This window comes from Stegodyphus dumicola, chromosome 10, assembly GCF_044657685.1.
Source record: "Stegodyphus dumicola isolate Sdum_Otavi_A_Nest chromosome 10, ASM4465768v1".
Lineage (NCBI taxonomy): Eukaryota > Metazoa > Arthropoda > Arachnida > Araneae > Eresidae > Stegodyphus > Stegodyphus dumicola.
In genome coordinates this window covers 128,739,395-128,753,332 of record NC_140777.1, presented here as the reverse complement: position 1 = coordinate 128,753,332, position 13,938 = coordinate 128,739,395, and the positions used below count along the sequence as shown (strand labels likewise).

At 32.8% G+C, this 13,938-nt stretch overlaps 1 protein-coding gene across 4 annotated transcripts in view; it reads left to right on the top strand.

Annotated features, from left to right (window-relative positions):
* Positions 1-13,938, top strand: part of SP555 (SPRY domain-containing SOCS box protein SP555) — a 67,349-nt gene that overhangs the window by 35,596 nt on the left and 17,815 nt on the right. For 3 of the 4 annotated variants that reach the window (XM_035360932.2, XM_035360934.2, XM_035360935.2), the window contains one exon: positions 12,428-12,667. In XM_035360932.2, coding sequence (XP_035216823.1) covers positions 12,428-12,667 — 240 coding nt within the window. Of the gene's footprint in view, positions 1-10,259; positions 10,387-12,427; positions 12,668-13,938 lie in introns of those variants that run through there. The other variant, XM_035360933.2, reaches the window with a different exon arrangement.

Sequence of the window (13,938 nt, the reverse complement as noted above, 5' to 3'; positions counted from 1 at the left end):
TAAAGTTTCGAAATTTTCACAGATTATAGAACAAACGTTACGCCTTCTTTTAAAACAAGAAAGACAAAATTATTAACTAAGGGACTTTCTACATTTATTTAAATGTGTTGCAGTTCTGAAGCAGACGGGTGAAAAAGGCATTTCTTGCCGAAAAATTGCTTTTGAGTTTCCCATTCTTTGCCACTTAATGGCGAATTAGCGATATTCTTTTTTTTTTTTTCTCATTTTAGCTTCAAATAAAATGCTCATTGTAACATTGCTGTTGCATCCAATTATCGAAACTGAATATTCAAAGCCAATTTATTCATTTCCTGACGTTCAGTTATTTTTTCTTTATTTCATAATTTTATAATTTATTGCTTGCGTTTTAATAATGACTAAAAATTTCTTCATTAATAACCTGTAATTGAGATTAAAAAATAAAATTAAATTAAAAAAGGTTTTTATACAATATGCTTTTATTTAAAATGGATATTGTAATTAATGCTGTAAAAAATTTTTTTCATATATCCCATGCTTTTATTATTCGCGACATAAAAGTGTAAATGAATTCTGTAAACAGAATTATTTAATCTGATATTCCCATTAAACTATATGACAACTTCTTCTTCTTTTTTTAATGCATTTATTATTACACACATTTTAAATAAAAGCTATATTCAAAATCGTAAAAAACAACCTTGTATTTAGCGTAGGTATAATGAAACACTCAATCGATTTCGAGGGCAGCTAAAGGTCCCTCCTCATCAGGAGAAAAAAATACATAGAAAGAAGAAAATAGGAGAAGGAGTCACAGAAACACGTGGTCCTTATCAGCACTGCACGTGGTTATAACTAGATTTTTAATCAGAGTTGCACTGGCCGCCTACTTTTACTGAGCCAGGCTATCTGATCAAGCATAAAGAAATATTAGCGAATTTGAGTGTTTCATTATACCTACGCTAAATACAAGGTTGTTTTTTACGATTTTGATTGTCACATTAGCGTGTTTCTCTTCTAGTCTAAAAGCTATATTATATAAACTTTTTAAAAATTTTATTTTACCTCAGATGCTCCGGATAGACTGTGCCGTATTGTCAATATCCCCAAAATGCGCACATTTTAATTTTTCAAAAGAATATTTGCAAATAAGAATTAATGATGGCCAGCAACAATATTAGTAATCTTGTAATAGTCTAGAAAATATAAAGAAATAAATGTTGTACAATCTTAATTTTTTTCATTTTATATTGCCAGCGTGATACCAGCTATCAGTGAAAATTCTAATTAAAATTTATTCTTATGCCCTCCACAAAAAAAGTCGCCTCCCAGATGCATAATTCATAAGTGCACATCTGTAGCGCAACCGAAAGAGTGGTTTCTAGAATGGACCAATGGGCATCCAGTAATATTTGTATCATTTCACATGACCTTTGCCGTGCTTTAAAGAAGGTTGTTTAATTTAATATGGCAAAGCATGCGATGCTTATTTGCCTCAAAATTGCAACTTAATGACATAATTCTATGGTGGCACAGTAGTTTCCGGTTATTTTGAAATTCAGATATGATTCAGAAATTCACTAAAACCTCCTGAAACCGTTTCGTCGAGTCCAATTTACGAAATTTAAAATTATGCACTTGCATCCTCATTCCGGTAGACAGGTATGCGATAATCGTACTGTGACTCCCTGGCGATCATACATCATGACGGTAGCATTTGATAACATCTTTAGAAAACTCTTCGACAGTAAATCTTAAATGATCTTTGCTGAAGCTGTTTTTGACACTTAAGAGCTCGATGCTTCCTGGTGCATACTCCAGCATCATAGACTGAAAGACGCTAGCCGTGATATTACAAATATTGAAAAATGCATTCTGTGCGCTAAAGCAGGGCAAGTAGGAACAAAACAAGAGAAGATCCAATTTGAACGCGAATATTCATTCAGCTGATAATGCATTCGTCGAAAGCACAGAAAATATCCTCGAAGTCTAACAAACTACATATGAATTTATAAGGTATTTCTTCCGCCTTCTTAGCATGCCTTCGTAGTCTAGTGGTCAGCACACTGGGCGCGTATTCCAGAGGCCGGTGGTTCGATTCCCGGCAAGGACGTTGCTCATTTTTCATCTCTCCTGCTTCCAATTAACCTAAAGTCTCTCTACAAACCTATTCTGAAATCGCAGACTACAAATGCATCTGTTGCTGATTTTCCCAAGCAAAAGATCTCAGCAGACAATCTTAAAACACCTAGGAAAAAGTGCATCATAAATTCCCTTGGCCTAGTTAAACTGCCAAGAAAATTGATTGGAATGAACCAGAATCTGAATTACGTAACAAAATTCTTAGTAGTGATGAACATATGAAGAACATACAAAATCCCAAAGACAATGCCCACAATGCAGCGAAACAAAAGAGTTGCTATTTTACTATCATACATCCCTATCGAATCCAAAGTTGGCTACTAACAGTACTTGGTATATATTTAAGACACGGTCAACTCCAACTAACTAGATTGTAAAGCTGATGAAAAACAACATTATAATCTCATAAAGATAAAGATAATTTCAAAGTTTTTCAAAGAGGAAAAGTCCCAGTTGATAACTAAAGCATTACCTATTGATAAGAATCCTGGAACCAACAACAGTGAACTCTCTTATGATTCCTTTTCTCGTAACGAAAGTAATCCAGATTAAAGCCTCTCTATTCTACATGCAAATACGAATAGGATTTAGCCCGGACGCCAAACATAAGTCTAATGACCTTATGAATGTATTAAAATGAGCATTATATACGATATGTCTGTATCCACTATCTTTATTTTTTATATCTATTTTATTTAAACGGCAGTATACTTTTTTAATATTTGGATACTTTTCTGTTTAAACATTTTTTTGTTTGTTTGTTTCTGTTTAAAATTTCTGAGCTGAGTGTTGATGATATCCAGTTTAACTTAATTAAGAGAGAAGCGAAATATTTGTACGTTTTTTATAAGTCTTGAACTTCTGAATAATTAATTCTGCTTTGTAAGAAGACTTAAAGTTCTTGAGATTTTGAAAAAAGAAATATTTTTTATGGATTTCGCTAATTTTAAACCAGGATTTTTTATTTATATCGGTAAATTTCAAAGGCGAATTTTCTAAAGTGAAAGCTAATTGCTTGTTTAAAAAGATATTTAGAAATTCCACTGTATTGTTTCTGACCGCATTCGGGCATTCGGCTTGTATGAAATTTGGATAATTTTCGGCGATGTGAACGTTCGGTCGTGGAAGTTGAATCAAAAAGGAAAATAGTGGAAATTTAGCTGAAAATTCTTACCCCCCCCCACACACACACACATTTAAGGAATGTAACGAACTCCCCCTTCAGGACCCCAAATGCTCGATTTCCTTAGTTTGGTTGCGCATTTGTCGATAACTTACTAAACTTAGCGTATTAATGAACAGCCCTTCTTTCTTCGACAGAGCAATTGAACAATGGTGAAATACAATTCATATGAATTTTATCGTTAAAATTAATTATAATTTAAAAAAAATTAAAATGAAAGATACAAGTTAGTTTTGCTATACTCTTTCAAGCACGAAATTACCCAACAGTTTTAAAATAAAATCCAAATGGATTTGAGACTAATTAATAAACTGTGCTTTAAACTGGAAACAAAAATATTTCACACAAATTCACTTAAAACTGAGATACAGCAATACCTTGCGTAACTTGGCGAACTGGCTTCGCCATTATTCCACATAGTCTCGGACTGACTGAAAAACTAAATGCATATAAAAAATGCTTATAAGTCCCCCCCCCCATTTTTTCCATTTTTTTTCAACAAATAAAACGCAATTTATAAATTCAAATGTCTCTATTATGAATAACTTAAAAATGCATATTTATCTTAATTCGCATCTTATTGTCTAAAAATTTCAACGTCGATGCCTGTAGATGTTTCTTTGGCCTTCAGTCATTTCTTTGTAGGAATGAACTGCATCGTTTATCGTTAAATAATTGTATATTGCCGCGGCTAGATAAATTTTGAAAGCAAAATAAGAGTTTGTGATTAAAAGGAAACATTTCAAATAAACTGACAAGGATTAATAATTTTTTAATTAATGCTGCTGTTTATAAATCAAAATAAATCTTTCTTATTGCTGTTATTCTGCATTCAGAGAAGTACGTTTCTACGCCATATAAATTTTAAACTTTTCTACGCTACACTGAAAATATTTTATTCAATTAGAAAAAAAAAAAAAAAAAAAAAAAAAAAAAAAAAAAATATTTTTTTCGATTGTCTGGTTTTTTTTTTTTCTGTTTATAGCTGCATAACTGACAGCTGTTTTTAAAAAAGAGTAAATACAATTCAAAGAGTGATGTTAAAATCTGGATAATAACAAAAATAGCTTTTAACTCAAATTAAGATTTTTGTTGTGTTCTGAAATGTAGAACAGCAGAATGTTTTCTGCTCTCAATCCATACACATTTCTAGAGAAAGAATAAAAACAAGGTTACACGAACAGTGTACGGTGAAGAGAAATTTCAAGTTAATTATTGAAAATATGTTAAAATGCTATCAGCTTAACACGGTTTTGCATAAATATTGATCGAACTTTTCACATAGAACTGCATGGTGACCAGAATACAGAGCGTTAGCCTCACCTAACTCTAAATCATTAGACTAATTCATAACGTACAAAAATTTATATTAACAGATACAGTTTGCAATCTGTAACTATATACATCCATAATGCCTGTAGAGTCATCAAGAGTTTTTATTGCAGGAGACGTGAAAAATGAGCAATGCCCTCTCGAATACACGCCAAGTGTGCTACCGTTACACCACAAAGTCATGCAGAAAGGAGAGAGAAAATACCTTATATACTCCCCCTTTTAAAGAGTGACTGGGGATTAGGGGACCCAATCGCCAAATCCTAGTGGTGAAGAATCATCATCCACCACTTTTTAGTTCGGGCGCCACTGTAGAGACATTAGGTACTTTTAAAGCAGGTGCACATGCATGAAAAATGAGCAATGCTCTTGACGGGACTCAAACGTCTGGACCTCTCGAATACGCGGCAAATGTTCTACCGATACAACATAAAGGGATGCAGATAGGAGACAGAAAATACCTTATATGTCATTCAATAAGATATATTGGTAGAGTGTATTCCCAACGGTCTTTTGTGCTGTCTCGATAGTTAATATCTACTTTAAAAGCAATTTCTCCAAAAACGAAATTTTCTGTCTTTCGTTTATTACTTCGACAATTTAACGTGCTCTATGCATTTTGAAATTATTATACGCATAACATTATTATTAAAAAATTAAGTAACTGATACATACAAACAAGCGTCATAGCGAGAAGATGTTTTCGTTAAATTTTAATTATCTGTTTCACAAATATAACTACTGCTTATTAAAAAGAGACCCGCATTTAAGGAGGAGAACTGCATGCAGCTCTTCAGTTTGCTGGAGTAAATTTTGATGAATTATAAAATTTCCGACCAGTCTGCAACAAATTAGGGTTAAAACTTATCAGTGCCCCATTTTCAATTTGTTTGTTTAAGCTTATGGCAAAATACTATTTGCCGAAATGAAGGATGCTGAAGTGAACGACCTTTTTAGGAAAACTGACTTCCATTCACGTGACACATGGAGAAACGTAAGAAAACGCTTATGCGGCCAACTAACTCGGAGCCTCATATTTTCTGAAATGATGAAAATTTTAATAAACTGAAAAGCAATTTGGAAACATTGCTCTTGCAAAAATGTGTAGAGAGATAAATCGATCTCATCCCTTACAAACACATTTATATTAACTTTACTACTCAGTGAGTGGCTCTCTTATTTTATTGGAATGCTTTGCATAATTAATTAAACAACTTTTTTCTTAGGCCAAAGGAGCAATTTTCTCAGAAGGGCTATTAATTTCGTTTTGGCATTTTGCGTGGTCCACTATAAAACATGTTTCACTTTTCAAGTTGTTGCCACCAAATGTTAGAACCCTGCAGTATATTTAAAAAAATTAAATAATGAAGAATCTGCATAAATGTATGTATATTTCTCTCATTGTGAAAAAACAACGTTACATAGACATCAAATTTTAAATAACGTAGTCCTCCACTCGAATATAGGCATTTGGAAGCCCAAATTTGGAATTTGTTTTATTATCGATTTTCATATTTTCTAAAACTGTAACAAATTTTTGATTAACAAACGCAGCTATTTCAAACCGAGAACGGCAACACTGTACGGGGGAAAAAAAAAAAAAAAATCTTCAGCGCTGTTCTTTTTAAGTTAGTTATTTTGTGATATTGCTGTTGAATTGAATTTTGTGGTTTAAGTGCGAAAAACATGATATTTAATAAGTAAAGGTAACACGCGAACCAATAAATAAAAACGCCACTTTGGGCGTAATTTAAAATCTGAAAGCTTTTATATTTTTTAAAATATTTATTCCCCCCTCCCTTTTTTATTTGTTGGTATACTAACTTTTTATATATAATTTCCATTTCCCGAGATAAATGAGCTCGAATCAATCTTCTTAAGTTCAGTTATAGAAATCTTTTTTTAAAAATTGTTTTCAGTGAATTTAAAGCTTTAACTATTCGTTAATGCTGATTGCAATTCTGTGCCTAACGCTACAATATCAGATTGAACTAAAATGTCAGAATGCAGACATTTGCCATACATGGTACGTTTGTTGCTTCATTTCCTTTTTAAATAATAATTAGAAGCCATAACACATATCAGTAAAATAATTTTTATATTTTCTGCTATGAAATTTAATTTAATTAAATAATTGTAAATTAAAATGAAAGTACCGTCTGCCAAGGATAAAATCTGAAAACTTTAGCATTGTCGTACCGTTTTTTAAATAGTATGTCAAAGACAGAAATATCAAGCTAGCTGAATAAATTTAATTTCTTTTAATACTTATTAAAGTAAGGGAGTTTTTTATAAGTCCATGCATTTTAATTTTCCTTAACTTAATTTGTGTGGACTTTTTTAAAAATCAAAATTAATGAGAACAACATTTTATGTCTTTTCAATTCAAGTTTATTTCAGTACTATATACTTCGTTCTTAAACACGATCAAATGTAAATAAATTGTATTAAATGCTGAGTAATTTCGTTTAAAATATCGAACGGAGAAAACGTAAGTAGTCTGCTCTGTGGAAGTTGATGCTATTAATTAATATGATATTTCTGGCAAACGGTCGCCAAATTTAAGCCAGTTAATGCCACTCCGAACTTCAACTTACAGGACTGCTAAGACTGTGATGAAATTTGGTTTATTCCATATGTTGTTACTCTGATGATTACTAGAAAATTTCCCTTTTATTTAATTATTAGAATAAGACGGCCAAAATTGCGAGGTCTTGCTTGAGTGTGGAGTGTTTATTTAGTTGCAACCTACTTTTTTTCCCCTTCTGTGTGGAGAGACGAAATTTCAGCTCAAAGTACACGATTTTCCCTTTCGGCTAATATTTAACCTTTTCCGGCACGCTACCTTTTAAAGTCGGAGTTTTGATTTAAAAAGAAAAAAAAAAAAAAAAAAAAACCTAGGCAGTCTAATTAGGCCTAGAGGAGTACACAAGTAAAATTTTGTGAAGATAGAGCATTTATCGTTTTAATTCTGTCGCTGTGCCCAAAGTGGCACACTGATTGAATAGAGCTTCGAAAAGAGTGCTGAAACGAGCATTGTTGTCAATGAACTGACCGATGAGATGCAGAGAAACAAAGAATACAGACTCTCAGTTGTCCTAGATTATCGGAGAGCTCGGTCTGGGAACATGTAGGGTTCGCCGTCTGATTTTAGGCAAGATTTGAAGGTAAAAATTTAAAACTAATATAGAATAAGAAGATAAGCATACAGCCAAAAAAAATAACATAGAAATTTCTTTTCAAACAATTCCTTTTATACCCTAAAAAAATCTGGAAGATTTCTTTGAAGAATGAGGGTCTTAAAAAACTAAACATGGCTAAAATATATGGACTGGTTTGTGTTGAGCTGCCATCTACTATAAATAAAGAAGGTTCAGAGTAACCTATAAATAGTTTTTCATTCAATTTTTCTCTGCGTACAGAAGGAAATTTTTAGGTGTGTCGAGACCGGACACACTGTGCCGCAAAGGGTTAACTAGTAACGTGGCTTTTGAAAGGCTAAAATTTGCATTCTGGCAAGAAAACGGAATGGGCGAAGTGGCAGTAAAGATTCTGAACGTTTAAATAACTGTTAATGAACATAAATACGTTATGAAGTTTATTATGTTCGCAAATGAACATAATTTATTTTTGGTTTTGCAGGACAGTTAAAAACTAAGATTGTTCAAAACATCTTCTGTCGCTTAACGCGTAATTTCATAAAATGTCTGGCGGAGCAAAGTATTGAAAAGGTAGGTGATCTACATTCAAGGAGTAGCCCGAAAATAATCTAAGCTATAAGGAACCTGAAATGCAAAGTGCCCCATACATTCGTAAAAGTAAAAAAAAAATAAAAAAAATGGCGTAAAATGAAGCTCACAAAGACATAATTCACAAGTGCACATCAGTACCACCACTGAGGGAGGGGTTTCAAAAATGTACCAATGAGCTTCTATTGCTCTTGTGACACTGAATCTCTTAAACTTTACACTGCGATAAAAAAAGGAGGGGCCAATTTTATACCTCCCGTTCTATCGGGCCGATTGACCAGACATTCTTTTATCTGATACAGAGTAAAAGCGCGCTGTCACTCTCTTTTCATTCGACACAAGCAAGCGTTTTTCATGTCTTGAAAGCGTGACTTAAAATATGTACTAGATATATATATATCACTGTTCTAATACAGATATTTTGCCATAAAGTTGGACTTTTTCTAAAATGACATGCCAATTTTTTTCCATATTTTGATTCTACAATTCAAATTATGCCAAACTGCCAAGTTTTGTAAAAAGCGCGCGAGTAAGTTATGATGTTGGGAAGCCCCAACTTGTCAGCAACAGTAGTAGTGACTGCTATGAACTGGAAATTACACAGACTCTAAAGAAGGGTTTAACTCCCTTTTTATTTCACTTTAGAAATCACAGTTGCGTTCACTTGACGCTCACAAACTACGCCAACACGGCGGTTGAACAAAATAGACAAAAATGCAACTAAAAAAAAAAAAAAAAATGACAGGATGAATAAATAACGAAGTCACTACCTACGAGGTTCTATAATCGTAACTAACTTAACCGCGTTCTAAGATACAGCTGAGATTCAGCAAACTTTCTGATTAAGAATTTGAAAGATTCAACGAACTGTCGAAATAGGCACACAGGCCGAAACGCGCGGTTCTTAAACTTTCTACCAAGCAACCTTCACGCTCGTGATTCAAGAAGCACACTTACAATCTCGCTTCCCTTCTATTTAAACTCAATTACTTCTGCTAAAATTTGAATACTCTGCGCGTTCTACTACGATTTACATACTCTGGCATTGGCAATTCAAGGGAAAGTAAAGGTTTGACAGGAAAGATAGCTTAAAATAAATGTTAGTTAAAATAAATATAAACTCTACAAGGTTTTAAAAAATTAACTTTCAGAATTTTAGCTCCTCAATGTTAATTGAATTTGGTATATATTTATTAATATCCCTTTTTTTTATTAAACTTATTTAATTCTTCCTTTCATATTAGGTTCCTTCCAAATAAAATTCGCTTTTTTTATGATTTATTTTTGAAATTTGTATTTTTAAATAATTTTTTTATAAATTTTTCAAAACAGCTTTGAATTATAACCTATAAAAGTTTTTCCATCATCTTAAAGTAGACGTATTTCTAAGCATATCTGCAAGAAATTAGAGTTTTTGATTCAAAATTTCCTAAGATATACATGAATTTACACATCGGCACGTTTTGAAATGTGGCATATTTGTTATAAGCGATAACGCCAAGTATGGCTTACGCACTTTGTTAAAATTATTTAAAAGTATGAACGATGACTTTTTTCCGCTCGTGTTCAATGCAAAAAAGGAAAGAAAGATAGGTTGCAATAAATTAAGAAATTCGCCAAGTGAATTATTGTTGGTGCAAACTGAAAAAAATGCACCAAGATAAATTTTTGAATTTCTCCGTAAATGTCGCACCAAATTTTACAAAATTTAATATTTAGGCATAATTTCAGTCTTAGAATCGAAATATGGAAAAAAATTGGTATGTTATTTCAGAAAAATCTCATTTTGTGTCAAAATACCTATGTTAGAACAATGCTATATGTAAATCTAATATATACCCTAAGTTGCGCTTTCGAAACATGAAAAACGCAATTTGAATTTCGTCTATTGCCCCAGTAGAACGGGAGATATAGAAGTGCTTCCCCCCTTTTTTGGCAGTCTACATATGAACGCATGTTCTTGTTTACGTTTTATTTTGGATTTGTTTCGCAATTATAAATGTATGGCGGATAAATACTGCTATCATTTTAGTACAAAATCTCGTAGTGCTTTTATTTTATAAGTTTATTTTATCGTCAAATTTTCACTTTCGCGAATCTTATCACGCACTGATGTTCGTGGCATGTTAGCGCTCTTTATATCGAGAGAATGACTCAAGCTACAATTAGTCTTGAATAACGGAATTCAAGTGCATAATTTTTTATCGAGATGGGAATAACTGGAAGTATTACAATGAATCTAGTAACTTCTTATCTCGATGCTTGCATTCCTTTGATTTTGAAAGTGTAAAATTCAAAATATATTTTGTGAATGATCTGATTATACCTGTTGTTAGCATTAAAAGTTATATATGAGTAAATTAAATATATTCATTTTTAATAAGATAAATTAATTCTGTTTGAGGTGTATTTCTTATGCAGGAAAAACATTAAAGAGTGAACAGTTATTATTGTGAAATTTAATGCACTAAATGTGTAGACATGCAAATTAGGAAAGTTCACTTTGAATAAAACTGTGCATTGTCTTTATCATATAGACTGCAATAAAAAAATGCTAAGACTTCTACTATTTACATATATAATTACGCTGATTATTTGATCTTAATCCACACTGAAAATTTTCACAAGAAATCTAACGACACTTTAATTATTTTGCACAGGAAATTGAGTGGCAAAACGTTTTTAACCATCTCGCTTAAATCGTGCTTAATCGTCTCTCCGGAGACAAGAGTAATATTTTTGGAATTGAGCAGGGTATAAAAACTATCTTTTGCACCATTAAATTAATTGCACTGAAGTTTTTTAGATTTATAACTGATTATTCAAACTATGACGAAGACATGGACAAAGACGAAGGATTACTTTAAGTTTTCCACTACAAAGTTTACCTCTTCTACTCAGCAAATATTTCTATTGAAGGTTCAATGTAAAAATTTATAAATACCGGAATAAGGAATACCAATCTGAAAGTCTTCAGCGGAAGCCTGAGGAGTGCATAGTTTTTAGATAAAAGAAAAATCTAGGAGGGTGGGTACTCAATTATCGGTGATAATTTTTTGCTCAAATAGGATTGAAGGTCCACCAGTGGCCGAGCGGTTGTAGGATTCTCCATTGTGTTATTCTAAGTTACTGTTGGAAGTGAAGAATCTTAAGAACTGATAAGCGAATAATCGCTTGAGTTCGTGTGACAGGAAACAACAAGATAGAAGAGTAAAATAACCCTTTATTATTCCAATTAGAGTTTAATAAAACTCAGTCTTGGAGTTGTACAATAAAGCCGACACTTGGGCTTGAACTTAAGAGACTAAGAATTAAACTAAACTAATCTTAACCAAAAAGATATAGCGGAAGCTATCAAGATTCTAACAGAGTTGGCCACATAACGCTAATTGACTGCGAAGCTATGAAGGGCCTAAAGTATGGCCAAGCATAATAATAGCTTACGGACGCGTGCAGCCAAAATACCTGGTATCTCTCTCACTAAGACTTGTAGAACTTCGCGGTTATATACCGCTCTTCCTCATTAGCATTCAGACGTGCTTCCAAAACTACGTTCTGGCTGGAAGTGGTAAGTTGAATTAAGAATCGATAGGAAAGGAAGTTTAACTCAAAATTTAATTGTTAATAAAATTAACATAATCCTTATATGGTAAAAGTCGCTGAATACTGGTAGTTCGGTCCGGGGTTCGACTCCCGGCGAATGGGCTGGCCGCAAGGGTGTTTTTGTGGTTTTCCCCATGTGTAACATGGATACGAGCCATTTTTCCTTCCTGAGTTTAAAAAGACTTCTACGGTGCATTTCTCCTTTTCCGTGTAGTGCCTAAGGGCGAAGCACATAATAAGTTTAAAAAAAAAAAAAAAAAAGATTTAAATAAATCATAAAGTTTGGTATTCCTATTTGTAATAACGGTTATTCTCAGCTTTACATGCTTTTGTTTGTGAAATTTAAAACTTGATGTTGTAAAATAATTCAACAAATGAATTAAATTTTTCCGTAATACATATTTAGGTTTATGCTTAATTAAGTATAATTCTCTTCTAGCAATGACAACCCAAGACGGCCCACCGTTGCATAATTTTTGCACCGACAACTGGACATGGAACAAGCGAGATAAGTCGCATGAAGTCCAGTTATGTGGGGCTAATTTGAAGACGGCCCATTTCCATCCTAACTGGAGTAACGGTACAGCTGGTGTTCGAGGCACGAGGATTTTGAACAGAGGTCTATTTTATTGGGAAATAAATGTTACGCAAAGAATATTTGGCACCAGTATGATGTTTGGTAAGCATAGCATTCATTATTGTGATTATTATATCAATAACCGAAGGTAAAAATTTAAGAAAATAAACAGAACCTTAATTTAGTGTCAAGTTTAATTCTAGTTCCGCAATGCGAAAAGATTAAGCAAATAATTTTCCAGTGTGTTATTCACACAATAAAACGGATTTAAGGTCCAATATAGGTTTAGAAATCTTTGCTTTCTAGTTCTCCTTTAATTTAAAGGCTTCAGAAGATTAAGACTGTTGTAGTATGATTTTAGCGATTTAGAAGAACAATTTCGAAGGAGAAATAATATATTGTGACAAATCAGTTAAACTAAAAACATTTTTTGTTCCTGAATCCAAATAGTTGCAAAGTACTTAATATGTTAATTTTTTAAATGTATTATTTTAATAACAACACAATCTGTGAATGAGTCATAGTTATATATGTTTGATTAACCTGAGTTTTTAATTCTTTGATATTTTCATAATAATATAGTTTTTTAAATCTTACACATTTCTGTGCACAATGATTTGCAACACATGATGATCTAGAGTGTTGCCAATAAGTTCCTAGAGGTAATTTGCTCAGCGTTTTTTATATTTTTGAAGGCCGAATCTAGAGAAGGTCGTGTAAAACATGATTTTTGAGTGACCAGGAAACGGAGATCCCTAACAGTAAACAGAGAATTTCTCTTAAACTGCTATTTAATCACAAGATCAGCATGTGGATAATCACAAATGGATGAAATAAATAAAATAAACTCTCATTAACTGATAACGGGATTATTTAAAATTCCCGTAAACTTAGAATAGAATTGAAGTCACAAAAGTTTCATATAAGAAATAATTAATAAATTCCATTAATTTGAAAACTGCCTCAGTTATAGCTTCGGATAAGTCGAATAACGTGAAAAAACACTTTCAGTACCTCAAAGCAGCATTATTATTTTCAATCATTTTGCAGAAAGACCTGGTGTTGGCATCCAGCTGACTTCTGTTGTTGTTGTTGTCGCTTATGCTCACCTGTCTGACGTAGTTAGCCCAAGCCCACGAAATTCCTTGTGGCAAGGAGGGCTAGATTACGCCTGCCATTGGCAACAGTACCATTCAGGTTATAAGGTATTTCTCCCACTTCCCTAGCATGCCTTCGTGGTGTAATGGTAGCACGCTGGCCCGGTATTCCAGAGGTCCGTGGTTTGTTTCCGGGCGAAGGCGGTTGCTAATTTTACATCTCTCTGGCTTCCAAAAAAACCTAATGTCTCTACCCTTTAAAAATAAAAAAAAGTA